Source organism: Rhopalosiphum maidis, chromosome 3 (assembly GCF_003676215.2).
Source record: "Rhopalosiphum maidis isolate BTI-1 chromosome 3, ASM367621v3, whole genome shotgun sequence".
Taxonomy (NCBI): domain Eukaryota; kingdom Metazoa; phylum Arthropoda; class Insecta; order Hemiptera; family Aphididae; genus Rhopalosiphum; species Rhopalosiphum maidis.
Window position 1 is genome coordinate 10,648,864 of NC_040879.1, and position 27,826 is coordinate 10,676,689.

General features: G+C 31.2%; 1 protein-coding gene across 1 annotated transcript; it reads left to right on the plus strand.

The window, feature by feature from the left end:
* The first annotated feature begins 343 nt into the window (after positions 1–343).
* Positions 344–27,378, plus strand: LOC113559672. The gene is made up of 7 exons (XM_026965421.2): positions 344–1,204; positions 2,357–2,513; positions 21,625–21,844; positions 23,153–23,304; positions 23,408–23,597; positions 24,773–24,884; positions 26,792–27,378. The coding sequence occupies exons 2-7, from the start codon at positions 2,471–2,473 to the stop codon at positions 26,939–26,941; spliced, it is 867 nt and encodes a 288-aa protein (XP_026821222.1). The 5' UTR covers positions 344–1,204; positions 2,357–2,470; the 3' UTR covers positions 26,942–27,378.
* The last annotated feature ends 448 nt before the right edge of the window (positions 27,379–27,826 follow it).

Genomic DNA, 27,826 nt, shown 5'->3' on the forward strand with positions numbered 1-27,826 from the left:
TCCGGCGATGATGGTCGTCCCCTGCACGCGAACAAGCGCGTCGTCGACGTGGGGCGACCGGCGGGGACACCGCGGCCGCAGCTGCCGCCGCTGTAGTTGCACTCGGAATATTGCAACGGTCGCGCCGCACGCACGCACGCACGTATCTCGTCTTGGCCCAGTTGCAACGGTCGCAGTCGGCGGCAATAACGCGATATTGTTATTTTACAACGTTTTATTTGGTGGTGGTAATGACGGCGGCGGCGGCGGCGGCGACCACCAGTCATTACTACTACTACTACTACTCTACTACTACTACTACTACTACTACTACTATAATACAACCACGTAACCGCGTTCCCATTCCACGTAGTGCGCGCTACTATCTCGTCGCCGTCGCCGTCGTCATTCAATCGTACGTACTCACGCGCGCGGTACGCACATGCACACAAACGCGCGGTACGCACAGCACACGCACACACGTCGCTGACAGAACGCGATCGTCGTAGGGACCCAGACGACCGTCAGTAAAGTCCGGTTCAGCGGTCGGTAACCAGAGCGACCGCGGTATACGTCCGTATCGTAGACGGCGGAGGCGGCGGTAACAACAGACTGCAGTAGTTGTAGTTACAGGCATCACGTCGTAACAACAATAACAACAACAATCGACGACGACGATAATAATAATAATAATAGTAATTTTTTTCGTTATCATCGTCGTCGCACGCGCGCTCTCGTGCCGCTTATCTCTCGCGCGCTCGCCGACCGTGCAGATCCGCGTCGATATAATATAAGAGCCACACGACCCGTCGTCGCCGGCGAGTACAAATTACGCGCAGCAACAAGTGCGCTAAACGGCAGTATACGTATTTTACGTCGCGATCCACGTCGTTACCGCGTCCGCGTCCATCATCGCGCGGTCAAACACGATAGTAGTAATAATATATTCATATTATATGATATTATTATTGTTTTGATTTGTCCCTTCCGTCGGTCCGCTCTCCGTTTATCGCACGCGCACCGGCACATCACAGTCGCAGAAGTCCGGACGTCTTGTATAGCTCTTCCTCAGCGCCGGCCGGACTCGCCGCACACCAGCCGGACACAGCGTGGGGTACGTCGAACCCGGAAACACCGACACGACCGTCTATCGACCGACCGACCGTAATAATATCATATTATTACAATATAATACCTACAACTACACGATAAAACACTATTACAGGTCGGTATATGTTATTGTTACTCATTATTATATTATTAATATATTTTAATATCGATATCGCACTGAGATTAGACATGTCACTATACTGCTCGTCGCGCTGATCGCGGAGGGTATAGATACGCCGCACAATTCAGAGGGACGGTGGCAACGGTGGGAAACGAAGTTGTGCTTACGCATTTTCGGTTGTGAGACATCCACGAGGGTGGTCTGTCGTGGCACACTTCCGGGGACGAAAAAAAAAAATTGCATCTATAATTTCTAAATCAGGAACACGAGATCAGGTGTCGGGGAACGTATCACGAGTAAAATATGCTCTCGACACTTTGCTCGGGTATAGTTATGTCGCATACCATCTGCCCCGTGAACTTTTTACTCCATATTATCCTGTATCGCACGATTCGCGTATATGAAATACTAGCCCAATAAAATACTGTGTTGCAACTGTCATAATTTATAGAAATATAATTTTAAAAAAAACCGAATTCATATTCTGGCTGTTGGGTCGATAATTAATAATAACCATGATAATATTATTACTTCACGATGTATAGAGACTGCACTCAATACAAAATAAAGATAACGCGTAGGTACCTAATGCATAATGTTTTATGATGTAAATAATATTGCACATAAGAATTATGCACAATATATACATTTATAGATTGTAGTAAACTGCACTGCGCGGTCTCCGACCGTGACAACTAAAATAGTAAATATCATGCATTCTTACGTAGTTCGTTTCGCGGTCGACGTTATTCCATAGTGTAAATATGTACTTGATTTTGTATTTAAGTGTACTTAAGTGTTAAGTACATTGTACACATCACACTTGCCGGACTTGCGTGCTGTATATATATATATATATGGTTGTGTTGAGAGGTGCTTAAAACACTTGTGCAGCAATATTACTTTGAGTAATATTTGTGTACAAAAATATCATTTCCCCCGAAAACCAAATCACACCACTGCTTGGATGTATTAGCCTTAAAAATGAAAGCGGGAAAAGACCTTTTAACGATGATCACCCCCGGGAAATCGTGTATATTCTATACTTTGGTGTCGTATCACTCGTACCTGATATACGCATTACTAATTGTAATTGAAGAATTTGCGTGTATGAAAAATTACACTCGAACCGTTTCGCTTTTTCAGCTGCACATTAACTCGCAATTGGGCGATAACCTGCACTTACACTGCACCAGAGCTTCACGGTTTTCGGTCGGCGTTCCGCACTGAGGAGTGAGGGTTGAATATACTACCACTGACATGGTACTGATGGTGCCAGTTTCGGGATTATTCGTCGTAATCGGTGAGTTATCGTAATATCGCATTATTCGCCATATAATATTATAAGACATAAATAGTTATACACAATTAATAAACAGCTACAGCAGTTGCAGTAGCGACGAACAGTTAACAGTCAGTAGTTTCAGCGTTATTTTTTTTTATTTTATTTTTTTTACGTGACCGTTACCACTTATTTTATGCTTATATAATATTATGATATTATGCGCAGATCATATTATTATCAGTCAGCGTCAACGGATTGCCGTGTATCGCGAACGTGTAAAATTGCATTTATTAGGTACATTTGCAATAGTATTATATACACAGTCGCATACGATAATATTTTTAATACATATTATATACTTATGTATACATGTTGTTGCATAATATACGTACAATATGCATTTTATATAAATGTGTCAAATGTCTTAATGTGCCTCATAAAATTGAAATTCAAAAAAAATGTTAATTATCAATCTCTGTGAAGTCCACTAAAACGGAATTACCTACATAGCATTTATTATGTTTTTTTACGTTCTGACTAAATTTTGCACTAGAACAATACAGTAAAATGAATAATAAATATTCTTTGTAGTTTGGTATGTCCAATACCAACATGTTACGTTTAATTTATTGTTAACATAACTTTATTGTTTATAAATTATAATATGCATTCGATGGGCTATTACATAATATAGAGACAGTAGCCAGTAACAGTGGCGCAAATAGGAAGGTTAATATCTTAACAAGTTCCCTCAATCAGTACACGAATGACAAATACAATATACTATTACGATGCCCGCATGTATTGCATCTGCATTTAAAGAGTATATGACATGCAATTTTTTTATTCAGCGAAATCCATTTAATGTTGTTACTTTATTAGTTTTAATATTGAAATGTATCGTAAATATTGGCCTATTATATTAAATTGTATAGATAAAAATATTAACTGCGTATCTCTTCGGATTTTCATAGTATTTTAATTTTAAAACAAGTCATAACTTTGTAATTATGTAAATTAAACAATGTACAACTTTATAGCTTTCCTTGACCTTCAACAAATAAAGGATTATAAAATTATATATAAAAGAAAAAATCAGAGTACAAAACCTCCTGAGATTGTTGTCTTCTTCTGAGAGGAAGACCTAATGCATCTCTAAAAGGTCGTTGTTTCGTTTGACTGTAGTTTTAAATGTAAAGTCAAGAATTAAAATGAATAAGTTTCGAAAAGTGAAGTACGATTTTATTTTAATCTCAATTACGTCCGTGGTTTTTTAATGATTATAAATTATAAGTAATTTATTAATTTTAGTTATAACTTATAATTTATTAGTGTTATTAGTTTATTACAATTGTTATAGTGTTTAATGGTATTATAATAATGTCGTTGTCAATTAGATGGCAGCGGCGACTACATATTATTTCAGTCGATAGTTGTGGCAACAGCAACGTCACTTACTGCGATTATTTTCGGCGCAATATTGTTTTTCTGGCGAATAATAATAGATTCGTCATTGTTCTCGATATCGTTTGGCGCGTTGCGCAATAATTTTTATAAATAATATTAAATTATTATTGTTATTATTAGTATTACCTATGACGATTATTATCGCGCGATATATATTATAACAATTTCACACAATCGTTGCAATAAAAATAATATCATTTGATTATTATTTGGAGAGGATGCCAGTACGCTACATTTGCATGTGCAGTGGTCTCCGTCTTACATAAGTACAACACAGCAAATTTGTGTAATACCATTTTGTAGCTATTATAGTGAAGTATTAATTATATAGTGGTGAATTGAGCTAAAGTTAAGAACATTATAATATCAGTGTTTTCTCGTGATGGGATTTTTACAATGTTTTAATTTTTAAACAAGTCATACATTTTTTTTTTTGTATATCACTCGCTTAGAAATAAAAGTGTCGTTAAAAAAATGTTCTTATCTTTAAGTTTGTTAATAGATTAATTCACTTAAATATTAAAACTTACTACACAAAATTGGAACGGCAAAAAACAAATTTTCTATATTGTAAGTTCGTAAGACGGAGCAACACATCTGGTGATGCGTCGACTTGGGTTTGCGTGGGTGATATGCGGTGGGGTATTGGTACGTGTACAATAAGTTGTTTACATTCAACTAATTGCGTTCTTATAATATCTTAGTAATATTGTACACAAATCACACGCTGTAATAATTGTGTGTTTTTTTTTTAATATTACTAGGCACAATTTATGAGTTCACTGGAGGCATTGAAATATTAGATATTAGAATATCATCCTGTAAACAAACTGTTATCACACTAGGTACAATTTGGTAACTCAAAATAGGTACTTTGTATTATACAGATTTGTTACTGCACTGTTGCATATAAGATAACATTTTTTTTTTCACTCAACATTTTGACAAGTTATGCATTGAAAAATAATTATTAAATCGATTTCTATTGCAAACGATTTTAAAAAGCTCAAAGTTTGTCTAAATCGGTAGAGTTGATTCAAACCAGAAAAACGTTTATTCTAAGAAACTGTATGTCTGAACATGAATTAAACAAATATAAAATATGTTAAATTAAAAAAATTAAAATGCTTGCTAAACGTGAATGCCAAACGGTAAATGAAACTAACACCGACGTCCGACACCTTCAATATATGCAAAAATATGCTGCCTGCACATATATTTCCTCGATCATTCATGTATAATATTTTACTCTTTCGTCGGTGAAATTGTCCAGTGACTCGTAATAGTGATTGATGAATACCGTAAAATACACACTGAGACCTGCTACTGTATAATTATAATATTATAATCGAATGGTGGGTAAATATAAATTCGAAAACCTTGTACACCGTTCTCCGCGTTTATTACTTCGAAATAGTGTATTGTTTTCGCCGTGAGTTCGTGTTATATTTACCTATAATTGATGCCATCGACGCGATCGCATTACTTTTTGTTTTATTTTCTCAATGCTTTGCGCGGTGCAAACAATAAAGTATACTATACATTTATTAATAGTGTAAAAAATAAAATAACAATAATTATTACTATTTTTAAATGTATATATTGAAAAGCTGAATTTTCGCGAATCATCTCCACGCGACTCCACTGTAACAAAAAATATACCAATTATACACAATATGATGCTTATAATAACGGTATTAACATAATACTATTTTTTATAATATTGATGTATCTGTAATGTAGTGTTATTGATTTTTCGATAGCCTAAATAAATTTTGAACAATTGAAGTTTAAACATTCGTTGGGTTTTTGTATAGTGATTTATTGCAATTAATGAGGTAATCATAAAATTTTAAAATTAGATATTCCACAGATGAATTCGAGTTATTTTCTATATGCAATTGATAATTTCATTATGAAAGTGTTAACGAGTGGTGTTACCTATACTGGCATTAGTTAACGTTGAACAATTTTTTTTTTTTTTTTAATTATTAATAAATAAATATTCATACGAAACCAAATAATAGTGATTCTGAAAACTGACAAGTGACATTGTGCATGTAAGCAACATTTGAGTTTCCGGTATCAATTTACGTATGGAAAATGTATTTATTTTAGACATGCCTAAAATAAAAAATAATTAACAATATAATTAATGTCAGCGGGTCAATAAAATCGGAATCCACAATAAAGCGTCAGATGGTAAACACTATAGCTGCTAAACAACAATATAGCATTATAAATTCAAATGAACGAATTAACAGTAGGTATAATAAGTAGTATATTTGTATATATCAAAAATGTAATTAATTGTATAATGGCAACAAGACAACGTATAGGTACTGTGAAACACAATGCTCAATGTGTGTAAAACGTATAAGCTAAAAATTATATGACATGTCAGAAATAGCGACAATGCGGCGACAGTGTATTATAATAACATTAATACTCGCGACGAAAGTCACAACGGGAATATTATAATAATAAATAATTATATACTAATAAATTGTAATAGGTGTACCTATATTTACCGAGTTCTACCTATTCTCTGTGTTTTTTCATATTAATTTTATGTTATAACGGATAACACGCACGTAGTTGCTTTGTATAATTTATTACTTATAGTTATTTGAGACTTACCTATATACGTATATAAATAGTTTCTATTATAGATGTGCAATTTTATATTCATTCGCTCACTGTGTTTTTGCGCTCAACCAAATCCTATCCGATCCTTACTGATTTTCGTAAACAAGTTGTTTTCGTCGCTTTAGGTATATATAATATAATACCGTTGTTGGTAAATCGTAATTCGTAACCCATAATAACAACGGGCCGAATCGAATTATGACGTAGGTATTGGATAATGTAATTTTAACAGCGTATAATTGGCAGTTTTTTTTTGTATGTACAATTATTATAGTATTGAGAACGTTCTGGTAACGAAACGTGACCGCAAAAACATGTTTTCGTACTTCCAATTTCCTTTAGCTATTGTTAGTCGTACAAACATGATTTTTTACCAAAATAAACTTGAGAAGTTCTACTAAACAATTACGTTTCAGATTTTCGAATTTTTTTCAAACCAGTTATATTTTCATTTAACATTTTAAAAAAAATTATATAAAATAAACGAGAAAACATATCAAAAAACGGGAACGCAGTTGTCTAGAAAAACGAACTTCTCAAGTTTATTTTGGTGAAAAAAACAGTATGATGCAAGATAATTTTTGCAAATGTATAAGTATGTATGTACTCAATTCTGAGGCTTTTGTTTTCGTATTTTTATTTGTGAGCTCTTTAGATTTCTAGTATATTAAAAGCAAAGAATATATCATTTTTTTTTGTCAAATCCTTTCCTAGGACTCTTATTCGAGTAGTAAAAAAAGCAACAGCTCCTATAAAAGTACCATCTCTAGAAGTCTAACAATTATTAAAAATCTAGTAAAGTTGTTACTTTTAATTTTTTTTCTTAACCGTCTGGACTGAAGTGATGGATGCATTTTTATTTGGTATAATCTAGTTTAAAGTTTAACAAACAGAATATTATTATTATATCAATAATAGGTACAATACTTACCTAATATCTTTTATATGAGACCCAAAATTAATTAAACTTATGAACTCACGTCATAATTGAGTATTCAAAAAATGAATTGCTGAGATTAAAAACCTAACTTGGAAAAAATTATTTATTTTCAAGCATCTTTGATTTTCCTGTTTACCAATAAATATACCTATATTATTTTAAATGGATTTGAAAAAATAACAATTATTTAAGTATAAAATTAGTAATTTTTAATGGATAAACAGTTTTTATAAAATAATATATTACTCAGCGTTTGGTTTATTTTCAAAAATCAATATAAATATAATTATATATACATTGTACAATTATTAACATTTTCATATTTATGCAAGGTTGAAATTACTTTTTACTAGTTACTTTTTAAGTAGTTGATCGACGCATTTTAATATATCCGAATTTATTATGATTCATGAGTAATATCTAGTTTGCAATAAATGTACTACAGTTAAAAAACAGCATCGGTTTAATGTATTTACCACATCTGCTTGATTAAAATTATTCATTTTTCATATTATAATCAGAATTATTTTTACCTAGATATTAATTATTATTATTTTGAAAATAATATTACAGACATAATTAGTGCTTTTTAACTGTAAATATATCTATTTGTGTGTGATCAGTAATTAGTTAAATTATAACCAAAGTTGTATATTCAATCCTAAATGATATTTATAACTTAAATTACGTCTACTAATTATTAGTTATACCATAGAGTATAGTTGAAGTAATGTTATACACACGTACACGTACAGTGTCAAGAAATAGTAACTACTGATAATCTCTCATTAAAGTTTAAATGTATACATATGTAATCTTTTCAAAACACTCTGTATAATAATTAATGTATAACCACTCCCATATTATAAATTTATAATATTATTATAATGATATAATATGTGCGCTAAAACTTGTCGCCGTTGACGCAGCACCGCTGATTTTCATTTGTTGTTTATGTTTTTTTTTTATTTTCGGGTTTTGATTTCCTGTTTCTCTTCGTTACTCTGACCAATGACCAGTGGTTGATGACGTAGTACCCTTTATTTATTTCACGAATCAATGTGTACATCCTTATTTTAGTATACACCACAGCGAAGTTTTCAACGTTTTACATCTATACCTACGTCACTACGTTAGCTTACATTCTCTTTTGATAATACGATATTTTTTTTAAAAATATTATTGATGTAATGCAAATAGTATTATATAAATCTGCGAGGGTGTATCGCGTTGGAAAAACAAGCTTACTGTGTCTTGATTCATTGCGTACCTACTGTAGTAAAAGGGTCGGCAAAGAATCATACAGGAGACGATAATCAAGGCGGTTCTTATAGTAACGATCTTTCTACGTCAAAAGTACCTATAGCAATTATTTGAGCATCGCGGTGGCAAGTTATTCTATTATTGTTTAATAACAATATTGAAAACATCAACAATTTAACTGTTCCTTGTTTTTAAATTTCTCTCTGCTTTTTTTGTTAATAGTGACATTATTTACAATTATCACAAAATAATAAATATTTATCGGCTAAATATAATTGATATATTAAACTTTAATACTTAAATAATTAAAGTAAAAACATTAAAAAACCGAAATAGTCAATGTAAAATAAATTTGTCGAAATTTCAATTAACCATTAGGTATTTATTTTCAGAATAATTAATAATCGATGTAAGTCAACCGTTATGATAAACAAAAAGTACGTACACATATTTTTAGTGAAAAAACGTATTACCGTGCGCTTGAGTGTAATAATGGCGTGTGCATGTGCATGCGAAATGCGGAAGCTTCACACTATACTATACGTTACGCCGATCATTTCAACGCAAACAGCTACACGGCTTATGAGTTATAATATGCGCGTTCTCTATGTTTGCCTATTCTAAATTCCCTTGGTCGTGTTACCCGCATATCGTGTTGTCTCCGACATCCGTCTTACACTCTTACCAATGGTTATAAACTTATAAATCACAATTATAAATAATAATATAGATATATTGTATTTATTATAACCAATGATCTTATACTAACACAAGTAACACAACATACCAAAACGTACGTTCAGCAGTCACAATTGTGTGTTGTTAGCTTTTAATCATAGTATGAATTAATCTTTTAATATTGTTAACACGCTTAAAGATATCAGCGTTATTAATGTTCCTTCGTTGGTTCTTTTGATTTTAATTTTAATTTTTAATGTAAACAATAATTAATAATAAAAAATGTTTAAAATTAATAAATTAAAAAAAAAACAACGAACGAGAGAACATAGACAATGTTCTTAAGTTTGATAACAGGTGAATTCACTCTAATAATGAAATTAACAAGACAAAATAAAAACTTTTGACCACAAAATATGTATAATGTTCTCCATTATCCGTAAGACGCGGCGGTGGGACGTCCTCATCAAATTTACTATTAGAATCTCCTCAACATAAAATATTTATAAAAATTAAACATGTGTTTAAATTTTGGTCAAATCCGCCAAAATGAATGTGTTAAAAATTTGTGTATAGTTTACATTTAATGGAATTTTCAATTTATGAAGGTGTAAATCCACGGACAACGCCGAGCAAGATCAGGTTGTTTATTATAAAAAATGACTTGTTTTAAACGTTACGTTTTTTTGTAAATTATTATGTTGATTAACTACTATAACGATGAGTCATTGTATAATTAATAATTATCAATCGCATTAACATCCAACCACCCAAACACCCACCGAATTGTATACTTATGTGTAACTCCCGTCCCTCTCCACACAGAAATCATTATAATATGCAAAAGCATCGAGCCATAACGATACAACACATGTTATAAGGTGCAGTATATGAATGATAAAAGGTATATATAATAGACCTAACGCTATGTTATTCACGCGTGCACACTATAAACCCACTACAATGTATTTACGTATAAAAGATAATGTAACATAATATAAATCGGAAGTTCCTACGACATAACGTGTTATATCGCATTTACTATATTTACACCCGTTTATACTGGTCGCGAAGGACGTCGTTCTTCGGATACCGGGCCCAATGTCGACGGGAAATCACCACCGCCGCCGCCGCTGAATCGACCGGCCGGCGACCTCGTCCAGGACAGTCTACATATTATCTATATTTACAGTCACGACCAGCGATAGGTTTTTTTTTCTACATCGAAAAAATGCTCGCGCTCGTTATGTTACCTCTGCGGTGCGAGTGCATCGTCCGTCGGGATACGTATATGCAGCAACGGCAGTGGCAGGTCGCCAAATCCATATACCTATACTGTCGGTGTGGATCGTGACGGTTGTGGTGGGAGGGGGTTAGCCCTCCGCTTGCTTTTTTTCTTCGATGCCATTACGCAATTACACCAATTTCAGTAAGTCTGTGAGAGTTATTTTAGTGTACCGTTCAGACCGATGTACGAATTTCGTAAAGAACTGTTGTATAGTGCGCTGATGGTATTAATATACTTCCTATATATATATATGTATGTATACAGCGACGAACGGAATAGTAGAGACACGGACGGACGTGTATACAAACGACGCGTAACAAGGGCGATTTTTTTAGCATAATTTTCATTTCGAAAACAACAGAAATGTATTACGTAGTATTATCGCTCTATGACGGCAGTCCGAGCGTCGATGTTTGATCGTTGCCCGCGCACACGCTCGCCAAATACTACAGTAACATAATAACAATTATAATTATTATACGATATAGGTAGGCGTTTGATTTTTTTTTTTTTGCTTAATATAATCTCGATCGCCGGCTCATTATTGTCTATAGTATCGGCTGTTATTATAATACAGTTAATCGCGTCTATTACGCATGTATTGACGCGTTGTTATATTTGGAAAATCGACTTAATTCGCACGTCATATATCGAAACATTCGAAACTGAACTAGTTGGCGGCACGCTTTGTTCTACGGTCGGCGAAATATAGGAAGTGGCGGAATTCTAACGTAGTTAGTGTGCACGATATTATGAATAGCGCAACAGTATAGAATGCGTCTGTAACTCGTGGGGAACGAGAAGATGTAACTGTGTCGTTGTGTAACATAATCGATTATAAATAAACTATAATAATCAATGTCTTATATTATTCACTATTTATTCACGAGTGTATACTATAAGATTAAAGTAACAGCAATATTAAGAACATACGTTATACATAACGAGACTATAATTACTAAGGTGCCTATTTCGTAATTCCAAATTTGGCTTATGACGAAATATAATTTAACAAAACAACCATGATGAAATGACCTAGACGGTTGCAAAAATGATATTTTTAAATCTTGCAGGCTATCAGGTATTAATGTTGTACCTACTCTTTAATATTTTGCTTAAATGGGAATTGTTTTAAATCTAATTTAAAAGATATGCGATAGAATATATTAAGTGCGACTTTATATAATTAGGTATATTATAATCCTACTCGTTGTGTAGGATGGATTGAGATCAGAGATTATAAATGCTGGTTTAGCGCTCCGTAATCTATACCTACGCAATACATTATATACCTATCGGCTATCAATGATTTAAATAAATAATTAAAGATTATTGGCGTATGGATTATGGACGTGTATTATACTATTTAACTATTATAAATTATAATATACACAGTATACATATAGTATTCGCGTATTCATCATGTCATTGAATTATCTTATCAGTTATCGATTATTATTTATTTCATATAATCTCATAGATTACCGCCACATGCCACTATAATAATAAAAAAAAAAATGCTTTACTTATATTCAAAGTCAAAGCAATTCTTTCGTTTTCGTAGTAAGTGTTTTTATTCTAAAATCACTTCCTCTAGCTTCCGGTGATTTAGTTCTAACCAATCTACCCGCAACGTATAATATCATCATACTAAAAATCATCTGTCTAGCGTCTTATTTAGGCTGAATAGGTATAATTTTAATGATAAAATATTGTGACTTCAATCAATGTATTATACGTGGTAATATATTATGTATGCATAATACATAATATGGTAACAATTTATACATGTGCCGTTAATCGTTATCGTCTACGATGAAACGCACAATAGACGACTGCGCCATTCCATACGCAACACAAAAATGATAATTATTAATTACCAATATTACCATACTACTAATAATAACATACATTATATGTGTGTACAGCACCGCCGCCCCTAATTCCACAGTAGTCTGTGGGATTCGATGGTGTGCGGTTACTATAGTTAGGTCAGAATTATTGAAACGTTTAACTAAATTAGCCGATGCACATATTTATGCATATTAAACGTCATTGCGTTATTGTACAGTATTAAGATTGTTTGTTTTGACTATTGTTCATACGATAAAATCGTATTTAAAAAGAGCTGTATAGGTACCACGATTTTCCGATGACTCCCGGTGGAATAGATACTCGTCTAACGAAATGTCATTCTTGCAGAGCACTTTCCCCGACCTGCGTTAAAACAATAAACAGTATAATGACTTCAATGCCGTTAAAAATTAAAATAACTGAACGTCAACAAGTCGTAAATCGCACAGTTTATATACAATATACACAAATAAAATTGCCGGTCGTAAACATCATCAGCACCGACGACGCGAAATACTCTCGACACTTCCGGATAACGGTCGCAAACGTCGTGGCTCTTACCTATGTTTTTTACGAATCGAAAATATCCTGTCGGTCGAGTTTTGTCAAAGATTTAGACCCGTATACATACCGGTCGTTTATAATATAATATTAATTATATTCGCGCTATAAATACTATTTACGCTAAATATTGACTCAATGACTCGATCGCGACGCGTTGTGCGTGTGATTTGTTCTACTGTACAAATCTATAACACTATTCCCTATTGCAGGTGCCTACGTCGTGCGCGTCGAAATTATATTAATCGTAAATCGTTTGAGCACACGAATGATCACGCGGTGATGACCGCCGACGAGACCGTCGCCGGTGGGTGTTTAATATATATAAAGTACGATGAGTCATCCGGAGTGACGAGTGTAATAAATGTAATATACGATGACGTGCTAGTCGTTCTACAGCCAACGCGAAATATATTGCCAGTAGTAAACTTAACTGTTATCATAATAACAAAGTTACCACTTACAACGAAAAAAAAAAACAATAGAATAATATCAGACAATTATAGTAAACGATAAAAAATTCCAGTGTGACGCGCACATTTTTTCGTCGTATAAATTTTAATATTCTCAATATTATACTATTACGTATGGTAACACCTAAATGGCAATACATATTAAATTAGGCATCTCTCTATCTATGTATATATATATATATATATATGTATTAAGTATGTCGTAGTTCCGCATTGTACATTTGTACGTATTGGACGATCGCGACGGCGATACGGTGATTTGAATATGCCGCGGCGGCGGCGGTGAGCGCGTGATCGGCACGTGATCGACTTGTTTGTCGCGGCGGTACGGCTTCTGCTCCGTGGTCCTAATAATAATATTTTAAAAGTCGTCTGTTGCGCCATTCTTTTTTGATTAGATTTTATTTTTTTGTGTGTGTTCTCCCTCTCTCTCTCGACTGCTATAGCTCTTCTCTTTTCCCTCGATACATAATATCGTGCACATTATCGCCATTGTCAAGGCCGCGCCCGAACACATGTGTGCAACGCACAATAATCTCTGCGAAACATAATATAAGAACAATTGTTCTCGTCGAGGTCGCAAACATCATCGTTGACATAATAAATAATAATACGCGATTTCATTATTATTATGTATTATAGTATAGCAATAGCGTGTTACACGCGGTTCGAGGGTTCGTCGTTCTCGCCACAGCCGCAAAAGTTCGGTCGCACGTTTATTACACGAACGCGTTGCACAGGTGTTCTGTGCAAGCGCCACACGGTTTTCCGTAGATAGTCGTCGTCATGGATGTATGTGTTTACACAGGACAGTTGGTGTGTCGAAAAACATTCGTTTATACGATCTCACTTAAATACTTCACAAAACATTCGGTTTCGTGTTTCGGAAAGCTACGATTTTCCAGACTTTGCAAAGTATACGTTATGACGTTATGTACCAAAAATAATAATATACATATGCATAAATTAGATATTAAAGTTATAAATATTTCAAGTGCAGATTGGCGTCGAGGAGTAGAAAAGGATCGTCTCAAAGTAGATAAAAGAAACTAAGAAATACATTGATATTGTTATTTGTCGACGCCTGTGCACTGGTTACTCGTGCAGCGAAATTCTGAAGCCACGTTTATGTTGAATTTTTTACAGCCACTCATTCCGATGGTATTTAAAACACTTAGACACCTATTGATGATTTATTGGTATTTGGTACGACGTGTGACGGTTAAAAATTAAAAATATTGCTTGTCTATTTACCTGCATCGATCAATTATCATACCATACCATACTATTCAAAATTCCCAACCAACAATTATATCTCACCTTTGTAAGAAAAAAATTAAATCAAGATAAGCATGTTAATATGACTTGTTTGATATCAAAGACGCATATTAACGCATTTAAAAACTCGTTGCACAACAGTGCGTTGTATAACCAGGAAAATAATGCGTTCTTTTATTTCAAACCCGAAAACCAGGAAAATTGAAAACTTTTTTTTACCCTTGATCCGTAATCTAAAATAAATTTAACTAGGTTCTGGATCGAAACCAGAAATATTTAAACTGGTTTTGACTTTCTGAATTTACCATAGTTTAATCAGCCATATACCTACAGAGCGTTAAAAATATAATATTCCTACCTAACAATTATTTAATTTTCACAATAAATATGCAAAACTTAAAAAAAAATACATTGTATGTAAATAAGTAAACAAAGGAGAAAAGCCATTAATGATACATTCTAATTTAACTGTATAATACCTATATATATTATATAATGTGGGGAAATAATCGTTGTATAACATAATATATTAAATGCGTTATAAGTAATTACTATATAATATATACATATTTTTGTATGTAATAATATCGACGATAACAGATTACTGGACCTTAATGAGATAACTCGTGTGGGGGTCCAGGGTTATCTACAATCCATGAAAAATTTGATTATCTTAAAATATTTATTATAATAACAATAATAAATACCAATAACAAAAAAAATTTTTAAAAATATTTGACATTGATTAATTCAATATATAGACCATGATGTGCATAATGTATACAAATAGAAGAAAATACAATATAATATAGAAAATATGTATGTTTTAGCAACATCACAATCATGTTATATAGGCAATGTGAGATGTTCCTTCTAGAAATCACATGTTGGTTAAATCGACGGGCATCATAATATTAAATAACTGGATCCCAACGTTAATTTAAAACTTATTGACAGTTGATTTCATCAGCCAATGCTAATGTTGTGTATAAAATAAATATTTAGTATTCACTGCATATCTGGTATTCACTTCACGCTTCGAATGGCATAATAAATTGTGTTTTTTCATAAATGGTGCGTGTTTTAAAGTATAAACGCTTTTTTAGTCAAGAAATTTAACTTTTGAAACAATTTTTTGGTAGATAGGTTTTTTTTTATTTGTGATCTTGATAATTGTACTTTGGCAAGGTTGATGTTGTATGATTATATAATCAGGTGATGTACGCATACAGTAGGTATGAATATTGTATCAACTATAGAATATGAAATAAACTAATAACTATATATAATTAGGAAATTATAAATTTTTAAATTATATGTATAGCCATTTAGGCAGTGATTGCACATATGAATTATAAATATGAATACAATTATTAAGTATACGGCTAATACGATTAAAAGAATTGTGTACATACAATATTATACCTTCAGGTTATATGGATATATTATCTAAAATATTATATACCTAGGCATTATTCAATTTCTCGATTATTGTATGTACTTTTTCACTAAAATATGACTGATAGTACTACTATACTAGTATATCAACTAGTTTAAATAACAACCCATTTTTGTATTTTATTAATATAAATATATAAACACCTAAGACCCATCTGATAATAATGATGACTAATAACTATAACGAATACAATTTATTTGCTGATTCATAATATTATAATCATTTTGGTGGATAGCAATAAGACATAAGTAGGTACTTTGAATAAGAACTATCAATATTTCACACATTCGCTATTTATAATTTATGGAGAATTATCGCGACCACGTGATGCACGTTCAACTTGATAATTTGTACAATACGAGTATACCTACATGCATTGTATTATTATTTTTATATTTAAGTTTTAAAATGTAATCAATAATTATTATGTTTTAATCCTGTATGTTATTCGTGATTTTTGCGATTTCGTTTTTAAAAGGCTATTCTTATTATTTTACGTCTTATACATTTTACTATTACATTATAACATAATATATTATTTAATATGCTTTATGATATTTTTTAGTTACAAATAAACAATGGTATTTATCTTAAAACTTTTTAAAAACATTAGGTACATTTTTATGGTTACTTTTTTTTTTAATGATTTTGTCTTGTAAAATAAGACTTATAGTTAGAATGGATTTGGATTTGAATTTTAATATCAGAATTCTATTAATTATCAAGTAAATTTTGTTTTAATCAAGGTTAATGCAAAGTTATAATATATGTATACAACAATAATTAAGGTATATAAATATTTACTATTTATTTGTTCATAGATATTTCAGTAAAAATATCACCTTGATTAAAGATTGTTAACTTGTTATATAATGTAAATTAATACAATGCAATAAAAATCCATACATGCGTTATATAATAATATATTATATTAAAGACTAATATTGTCCAATAAAAACTTTAATGTTTGTGTGTTTAAAGCAAAAACTCCTTATTCCTAAACCTGAAATGTTGGGAAATTAAATTTTACCTAATAACTAATCACATTCTATAATAATATACTATGTGGGTATTATTTATTATCAATTTATAGATTAATATCTTAAAAGTTTATAATTATTGGCAATAAATTGATCGATTGTATTTACGTTGCATTCGCATTCACTTTAATTGAGAAAAAATGTTAAAATGACTAAAATATTAAACATAAGAAAGGCTTTATAGATATAAGTTGCAACAAAAGCGTAGATTGATATTTATTCAATTCATTAATTATCGTGTAATTTGATAAACTAAAAATAGTATATCATGTATCAGACGAAACTGTTTATATATTTTTTTCTCTACTTCTAAGCAAAAATTTGATTATAACCTATATGTTTCCGTTCCTTAATGTCCATATATTGTATGTTTCAAAGCCCTAATGTTGTCCTTCGTGGACTCGTGATTATCGTTTTTACTGCCATTAATTATTATAGGTACATAGTATTTATAATCAATGGTATTACATTTACACTATCAAGTTATTATGTGATTATGATGTATAGTAAATTTTATTTCGTACTTTACGATTGTATGGAAAGTAAAAATATGACGGTTATCAGTGAATATGCACATCGAATCCGAATAAATTACATATTTAATCGCTGCAAATACCTATAAATCTAATGATAAAATGGGAATAATACTAAAACCTTTAATGAGTTTTAACAGTTTTACTTTACAAATAATTAAGGATTGATAATAAATCATTTGGTATTACTATCGAGTACCTAAAACGGCTAAACCCTAATACTACATATAATGTACCATTTAATTTCAATTTATTTATGCATTTTAATAATATTTTATACTCAATTTAGTATCAGTTTTTTAATTGTTATTTTTTATTAACATAATACACATTTAATTAATAATAAAATAATAATAACATAATATAGTGTCATACAATATATATATTTTAAAACTCTAAATACTTGACGGGTGTAATTAAAATAGTTTGTTCTTGATAATGAAACCGAATAAAGTTTTTAAACATTATTCGTTACAGATTGTAAAAAATTACATTTAGAAAAATAATATTTCATATATTAATTGTATTTGATGATTACAATTCTATTTTGTGCACTGTGCTTGAAAAGTTACAGTTCAACATAATAGACACTATTGTTATATATTAAATGTGTGTTAACGTTTTAAGTTCTGGAGATTTGATAAACAACCAAAACAAAGTCATGAGTTATTGTGAAGTTTTTCAGTTTTTGAAACAATTGTATTTAATATTTTGACTATAATTATTAATATGATATCGAACCAAAGACCTTATGCACGCCCTTACTTTTACGACAACTGACTATGTTGTTTTATCGTACATATTTTATAGTTAGTTGAAATTGTTACCTACAGTTCCGACGGTATTTCAATTAAATTCTAGTCGGAATGGACATTGCGTACAAAATGGAAATTGCTAAAAACGGACTTTATTTTAACTCTAAACGAGATTTTATGCTGTCAGAATTCTAATCTATAGCTTTAGGGTAAACGTAGTATTTACAAGTCGACATTTGGACATTTGGTTAAAATTACATTACTACATAATATGTTAATATATGTTATCGAATATAATTGTCCTTTCTTTATAAATTGTTATTGGAGATTATTTAAGTTCGAGGATTACCATTAGGTTACTATTTATATTTATTTATTTATTTATTCATTTATTTAAATTTACGGACGTGAGTCCTAATACAACAATGATGTATACAGAAAATACTAACAAATTAGTGTAAAATTATTATAATATTATAAATGTAAAACTATTTGTTATTTACTTATTAATAAAAAACGAATATAATGACAAAAACTATAAAATATATTATAGATACAATAAAGATAATAAATAAGTTAAATACAATCAAAGACATATGTATTACTAGTAATCAATAAGAGATTAGCAGGGGAATTTAAAATCATTTTTATTTTAAAATAGAGAGTGAAATGGTTTCGAATCTCTGGTATTAAGGCAATTAATTATTAAAAAATTGACAAAAATTCAGGACAATCAATAGAGTCTAATGATAATAATGTACGGAAAAATTTAAATTGTAAAAGCATTCGCGACGTTCATTAAGCGGTAAGATAATAAGAAAGATTAAAATATTATTATTAGAACCGTGGATCCTATAAGTATTAAATGTAAAGAAATAAAGAATTATTTTGAACAAATTTTAGGGTAGAATTTTGTTTTGGTGTATTAGTTATCCAAAGAAAAGGGTAGTATTCTGAATTTGAATGAACGAAGGAGCAATACAGAATTTTCAAAGAAATAGGATCCATGAAAGAGCTACGAGTGCGTTTAATAAAGCCCAAGTTACGGATAGCTTTATTCTTTATTTTTTCTATGTGAAGAGAAAAAATTCATTTAAATAACGCCTAAATCCATAAATTGAGAAACAAGTTCGATATTAGAGTTAGGAATAATACATTGATGGTTTTTTGGGTTTTTTATATGATAAAAATGCATAACTTTTTATAATATTCATATAATTTATCATACTAGGTATGATAAATATTGAAATAGCATTAAGTTATAGACTTTATTTGGGTTTTAAAGTATATAAAATGACGTAAAATTCGGGTTAATGTTCAGCGTAACTATAATTTTACCTATTATATATAATAACATTAATTACATTAATAAATGTATACCAACCATAAATCGTAAGATTACGAATGTATACTATTATATGTAAGCTTATGTAATTCTTTCGCAAAAAATTTGGTTTTTTTTTACTGAAATATAGGTTCAGGATAAAACAATTTGTACATAAGTGAGTAACACTGTTTTCCTTGGTAGTATGTAAAACATAAATATAGTGAAGTATTTCTGTGTAATAAATCATAAATCGTTATTTTCTCTTTAAAATAAACCTGGAATTTAACGCAGTAAGTGAGTTGATTCCCGAGACCTACTTTATGTATTTAGTTGATTCCCGGGTCATCAATAGGTATGTACGGGTTGATTCCCTGTTAAGTGTTGTTGTATATCAAAAGACTGCACGGTCTGCACGACCGTAAAGAGTTCGACCACCACGAATAATAATATAATACAATAAATAATAAATAAATAAAAATTGAATGATTTTCAAAATATGAAAAAACTAAAAAGAACAACATTTTTGAGAAATTTTTCAGCCAACGTCCTCTCGTCATGTCTCTTGGGTTACGTCAATAGGCTGAATATTTGACTAAATATTGAAAAAAATATATAATGGGAATCAAATCGTACGCAGCCGAATTTAAAATAGGTCAATTAAATAAAATTATTATAAACGCATAATATATTGTTAATATTGTTATTTATTGACTTGTAGAGGTATGTGTGTAAAAAAATTATGGACATTACTGAGAGTAATCAGTCAGTTAGTCGTTATCGCGATTTTAATGACAACCAACCTATTTCTTGGTAATAATAATATGTTTTATTTTGTTATACGATATAATGATTATTTGCTTAATTCGCGACTATAAAGTCTGCGAAATGTCTGACAAAATTATGCAGAACAATACTTTGAATGGTTTGTTTTTAATTTTGTAAACGTATTTGAATTTTAAGGTTCTTCAGTACGCCGTGTATAGATATTATGTAAATTATTTTTAAAAATACAATTATGTTTTTTTTTTTTTTTATAATATTGCATGTAAATTTATGAGTTTTATATTTGCAATATAATTCGATAAAAAGCATAAATAAATTATCTAACCATGCGTTCAAAATTTAAACGGAAACATTTTAATTTTTAAGTATACGTAATTTTGTAGGACTTTTGGCCTAGTTTATATAACTTCGAATCGAGTGAGCGATTTATTATTATAATATAATGATGTCATTATCAAACGCGCGTATGTAATTGCAATGACTTCAATGCGAGAGCGAAAAATGCCATTATTTATTATAGTCATTACCAAAAAACGGCTCAGACGGCCGGCACCTAGCCGTTTGTCATCATTTTAAGCATGTGATCACGACTTACACTATAGTGTTTATTTATTTTATTATTTAGACTTAAAAAATTGATCACATTCGCCCCACCACTTTATACATTAATTTATATTATATATTTAGTAAGCGACGGTGCCCAATTGGTGTTAGCTCAACTCGATAGCAATAATATTATCGAACTTCGCTCATTCTTATGCCTTTCCGTTTCTTCCCGCAGGCGTAGCAGCGTTGGTGACTTTGACGCAATCCGCCGCAGTCGTCGGCAACGACAAACAACAGCTGTTGGTTGAACAACTGTCCGAAGTCGAGTACGGGCGCTGCGATGACGGTCCCGTGATCAACTGCCGTACACTGCCGCTGTTTAACTACACTGACCTGTCACCACCGCCTGTTGGACCCGACACCGCCGGCGATATACAACAAGACGTCAATTGCCCGTAAGTGACTACAAACAATCGAATATTATAAATAATTATTATTATAAGGTAAAATTAGATCAGTGGTGTATAGTATGGAGCGTTGATTTATTCGCACTGATTTGGATCGAGGGGATGTGTGGATAATCAATGATTAATGAGGGCGGACAATAAGTGAACACCGCTCTGCTGTAAATTCGGTGTCGAGCGAATAAATGTTATTTTGGATGTTAAATGTGTGTGAAATGTGAATTCAATGATATATCATAGATAAAATCAATATATACATTATTTTTAAAATAAGATGACAAATACATAGAAGTTTTGAAAAAATTACGAGAATAAGGGGTTTGGTAAAGTTTTATATATAAAATATATTATACATATCGTTTTAGTCTTTTTTATTTATAGTTTCATTTGTAGTAGTTATTATAGGGTGTTGGTTTATAATTTGGAGATAATGTAATGCCGTATATATTTTTATCGCGAAATAGAAATAAAAAGGAATTTACTATAACAGCACGACGGGTGTCTGCGTATAATAACAATAAATAACATTATGTTCTAGCTGAGTACTTTCCCACCTGAAAATCTTTTGTTTCTATATAATTTCGTTATCATGTATCAACCAATAACGAAAATGTCACGTTCCCATGATCTTATAATAATTACTTTGAAATATTTTCAAGGAAATTCGATTTTAGCTACGGTGATTTTTTTTTTCTACAAAATCATATCTATCTTGTCTATTGAATCAAAAAACAAGTTATGAGATAAGAAGAAAACAAATTGATTTATCTCACTTTAAATTTGATTTTAAAATGAAAAAGTTAAAGAAATTTAAAAAGAATGGGATGATTGATTTCATGCTTTTTAGTGAAAAGTATTACTGCGGTCTGTCATACACTTTGCATAATAATGTAGAGTACTATTTTTTTATTCCAGCTATAGATACCTACGTTGTTGAATAAAAAATTAAAAGCTATTTTAAAGCAACTAAACGATACGTCAGCAAAGAGATATAATTTAAGCGCGAATAGATCGTTTAGTTTTGAGTTATAAATTTTTAATTTTTAATGTACAATAGAGACGGAATAAGGCACGTAAAAATGTATTTACCCCTCACCCCCGGAACACATGGAATTATGCCACTGATAATAAGTACTTATATATAGTAGTATCATCTATAGTAACTATGAGCATAGTTAATATTGCTCTTACTTAAAATAATACACTTATATTATTCACATATATATAGTATATCGAAAGTTGGAACTAATATGTCAGCTTACTGTAGTTCTGTGTTTTCCGATTTTTCGACCACTATAGGTACAAAAACTTGGAACGACATTTGCGTTGCGTGGACGTGTTCACTCGCCGGTGCTTGACGCCCGAACAACGGGGAGCCTTTTATTCGCTGTACACCGTCCCAACGTTGGACATGCAAGAGCTGTGCACCGAGGGCGGTCCTTACAGGGAAGGTCAGTATCTATCTATCATTTATTATTTTGTATATTATTATTATAATGTATTAATGTCGTTGTTGTGTAACATTTTATCACCGCGTGCATTCTCCACCCGCAGAATACTTAAAACACGCCGCTTGCTTGCGTACAGTGCACACTGAGTATGTGCAGTGCGGACGTCGACATCAGTCCGAGTTGGCCGCCTTAATGCTGGATCAAGAGCAGCAAACAGGAGGCGACGGGACTTCGACCGCGTCGCCATTCACCGGCGCCGAACAGATAACCCAGAACTTGGCCCGCCTGTGTGGGTGAGTGTCATCATTTCACATATTTTGTCGTTTATAGGTACCCATTGTATGGTATAACCGGTAAACGTTTGTGACGAATACGAAATATGGTATGCAAGACAGTCGTTACCGCCGAGTATAATTTAATGTATAGGATATTAAATGCATAGAGATCAATGGCATAGGATTATAGGACGATATTTGTAAATAAAGTAAAAAATAAACAATTAATGTGAATTAAAATATGGGTAATAACACGATAATATGGGTATAATTTACAGTGTTAATGACAAATTCAAATTGTATTAATTATTTACCACTAAAATTATATTGTAGATAATTTAATAAACGCATTTTATAAAATATATGTGTGTCTAAAACGTAATGGTTTATATGACACAGTTATACGATTAGTTTTCACAATGTCACAGCAGATATCTGACAATTGACTTTATTTTAAATGATCGTTCTCATAAAACCGTATAAAATCATATTTTATAGGTATACTATGAAAAAATTATTTGTATCCCAAAGTCAAATAAAATAAAATAAACGGCATTAAGTAATAATTTTAGCGTACTTACTACAAAATTCCAAAAAAACAAAAAAAATATTTTAGATCAACATATATAATATGTAATATGTGTGTTAAATAAATAAATAAATTTATTAATGTGAAATCACTACGAAAGTTGTCAATATGTTTTATACAAATAATAATTTAAGCATCTAAATTTTCTTAATACATAATTTTTAGTTATTTCGGTATACGATCATTAATCTCATTAATATATCATAATTTACTACCTATTTAAGTGATAGCTTTGGATACATAAACATAATTAATGTAACACGGGTATTTTAATGTAGATTTTTTTATATTTACACATACATCAGGCAAGTCAAACTCGAAGTATTATTTGGGCTAAAATATCTGTACAAACAATTTTTTAAGCTGTAAAAAATATAATATAAATATAAATTTAATATAATATTATACCTATATTTTTGAAAATATTTTTCGATTTTGGCCGCAATTGACTTAGTTTTTCATTGTGGCTGAGCACAATAAAAACCGCATAAAATTAAGTCGCAGACCGCGTGTTTGACTTGCTGCTTGACATAATTGTCTAACAATGAAGTTTTTCAAACTTATTAACCATTTACTAATATCAATTTACTCCGTTTACTAACAGATCATTCAGAGGACATTTGCAATGCGTGCACGGTATTGTCCGGGCTACTTGTGGTCAACAGACCGAAGAGTTTGCCAGTCAGTTTCTCAGTCAAATGGCATCTTCACTTTTAGTGAGTATTAAAGTATTTATTAATTACCTATACACGAAAAATGTGTATACTGCACTACCTGCAATAAAATAATAGAAGTTTTTTTTTAAAATTATTTTCATAATTATATACACTAAACAGTAATAATATGTTCATTAAACAACAAAGTTTTTTCTTCTATTTGAGATTCTGAACAACGCGATGAATTTATAATAATTTAACAATAATAAGCTTTTTCTTCTTTTTCGTATCATTTTTGTGATTTATCAGGGCAGCAAAATTCTTTAATAGTAAAAATTCCCAGTATTTTTTAAAATCACGGGATAATAACGAAAATGCTAAACAATAATGTTAGTTATTTTGTTATATTTCAATAAGAACTTCTATGTGTACTATAAATTTTACTATACGCGATGACATTTTAAAAATATGTAGATTTATTTTAAGATATTATCTATTTATAACCTATTCAGACTGTCTTGCGGTAGGCGGTAGTAACTCAAGTTAATAACAAATAGCAATAATATAATAAATGAGATTTTTTCAGTAAAAATTAAATCAACTTACTATAATGCTAGTATAATAAAATAAGTTACAACAATAAACATGATATCGTGAAATGTACTTAGTGATATATGGACTGACAGATTGTCTCCGCTCAGAATTGTTTTCCGTATACAATAATATAGGTATAATCAGTGAACTCAAATTTTTCACGTCCATTACAGGTATCTCCACTTGCCTAGGTACTTTTTTAATGTGATTTTTGTATGTTTATCAATTTCGTTGTTCGTGATCAGGAATAAAGCTATATTCTTCGAGCTGGATCGGAACAATATATTATACAAAATAGCAACATAATCGTAACACATCATTATATTATTTAAATATAAAATAATATTTATAATTAGTAGTGTTACTTAGGTATATTATTAATTATGTATGGTAGATTTGAGTTTTTATTTTTATGAAAATATCATTGAAATTGCTTGTATAATATAATTCCTTAAAAATCTATCACACAATATATAACGCAATGTTATTAAAATATTTCATTTAGCTTTGCTATAGAAGTAGACAACAATTAATTTTCTCATATAGTCATATACAATGCTGAACTTATAATAATGTATACAGAAGGCGTCCTTTGATAAATACCTACAGATTGCATTTAATGCGATATATATGTACTTATGTATATATATATAGTTTGGAGCTCCGACAAATCCAACAGTACAAAATAGAATTTCATAATATCTAATTTAGTAGGTACTTAATAACGTTGTTCTCAGTTAATTACGGCACTTACATTATTTCACACTAAATTCATTATTTTATGTAACACAGTGTTGATTACTGCTGAATAAATCGACTATGAATAGAATTAACTGTAGTACCTATTCGGTAAACATTTTTAGTATACCGTCCCGTCCGTGAATATCTTTCACAGTTCGCCGTAATGGATATTGTATATTGTATATTGCAAACATTTGTGAGTAATTATAATATAAAATTATTAATATAATACTAATTAAATTCTACTAATATGTATGTATATCTTTTTTATGCGTTCAATTTTATTCCAATTATCATAAAATACTCGTAGAGTTCTCCAATACTTATATACAATCATTATTTTTTAAATTTTTTTATTCAACCAAATTAAAAAAAAATTTAACCATCTTACAACGTTTGCTTGCCACAGCATACAATCGCCTATCTATATAATATTATAATGTTAAAATAGTAAATTTTAGGATTTTCTTCTATATTATTAGCATAAAATTGTTTTCGATATGCCGAATAAAATATAATCGTTTGAATCACGTGACTTTCGGAGCTAACGTGTGCCTTTGAAATTACGTACCGGTGTTGAACAACCATTATATATGTATCAATGTTCGTTAATCAATCGTTGACCTTTGCAGAACATCTGTGACAAATACGCGAACGGCGCGCATGGCGGCGTGTCCCGATCACCGTCATCCAGCGCCGCCCGGACGACCGGAACCACAACCACGGGATTGGTCGCTTTACAGACAGCGATCGTCATGGCATTTTCGTTCCGGCGATGGTGATGAATTCTGGCAGCCATCGCACACGTCCACTAGGGGAGGACGATGTTCGTTTTAAGCAAAAACAATAAACGCCATCGGTTTCGCCATTATGTTTTACTGACCGCACTGCTCCTCGCCATGGTTTTATACCTACTACGATTATTCTTGCCTACTTTAGATTATAATTCTACTAGATTATTATTATTACTATTAAGCTATTTTCACTATATTACGTTTATTAGGTATTAATTTATTGTCGTTACTATTAATGCTGTACTGTGTTATACCGTGTATAATACGAATTGTATTGTGATGTGTATTATTTCGGGAGTGTTGATTATTATTAGGCATAGTATAGTTTTTGTTTTGTTTGTTTTTATACGCGCGATATTGTATTGCGGCAGTCTTATTAAAACAATCTAGTAAATAAAATAAACGTTTTTATTTTGCTTGGTTAATATGTTGTGCTATTATATTGATTCATGTCTGACCTCGCCTACACAGAGTTACCATTAATGTTTTACAGGATTTACAAATATTAATGAATACGAAAGCGTCGATATTACACGTCGTTATTGTGCCGCATCGTACGACCATTAAAAGGTCGACAAGAACAGAAAAAAAGTTAAAGGGACCGGAGCGTAACACGTTTTAAGGAGTAGTATTTAGGCAACTCATGTGACATGTACATTTGAGCCGTGTGAATTATGTACGAGTATTTGAACATGAATGCGTGTAATCCGTTATCGCTGTTGGTAGTACCTATGTGTGTATCGCGAGCCCACGCACGTCAGTACGTCGAGGAAAATGAAATATATTTATGTTTGCGTATTTATAAAAACTACTAGAAACTAAACATGGGCACTTTCTGAAGTTCGGTAAGATTGTAATTTCGGAATAAACGAT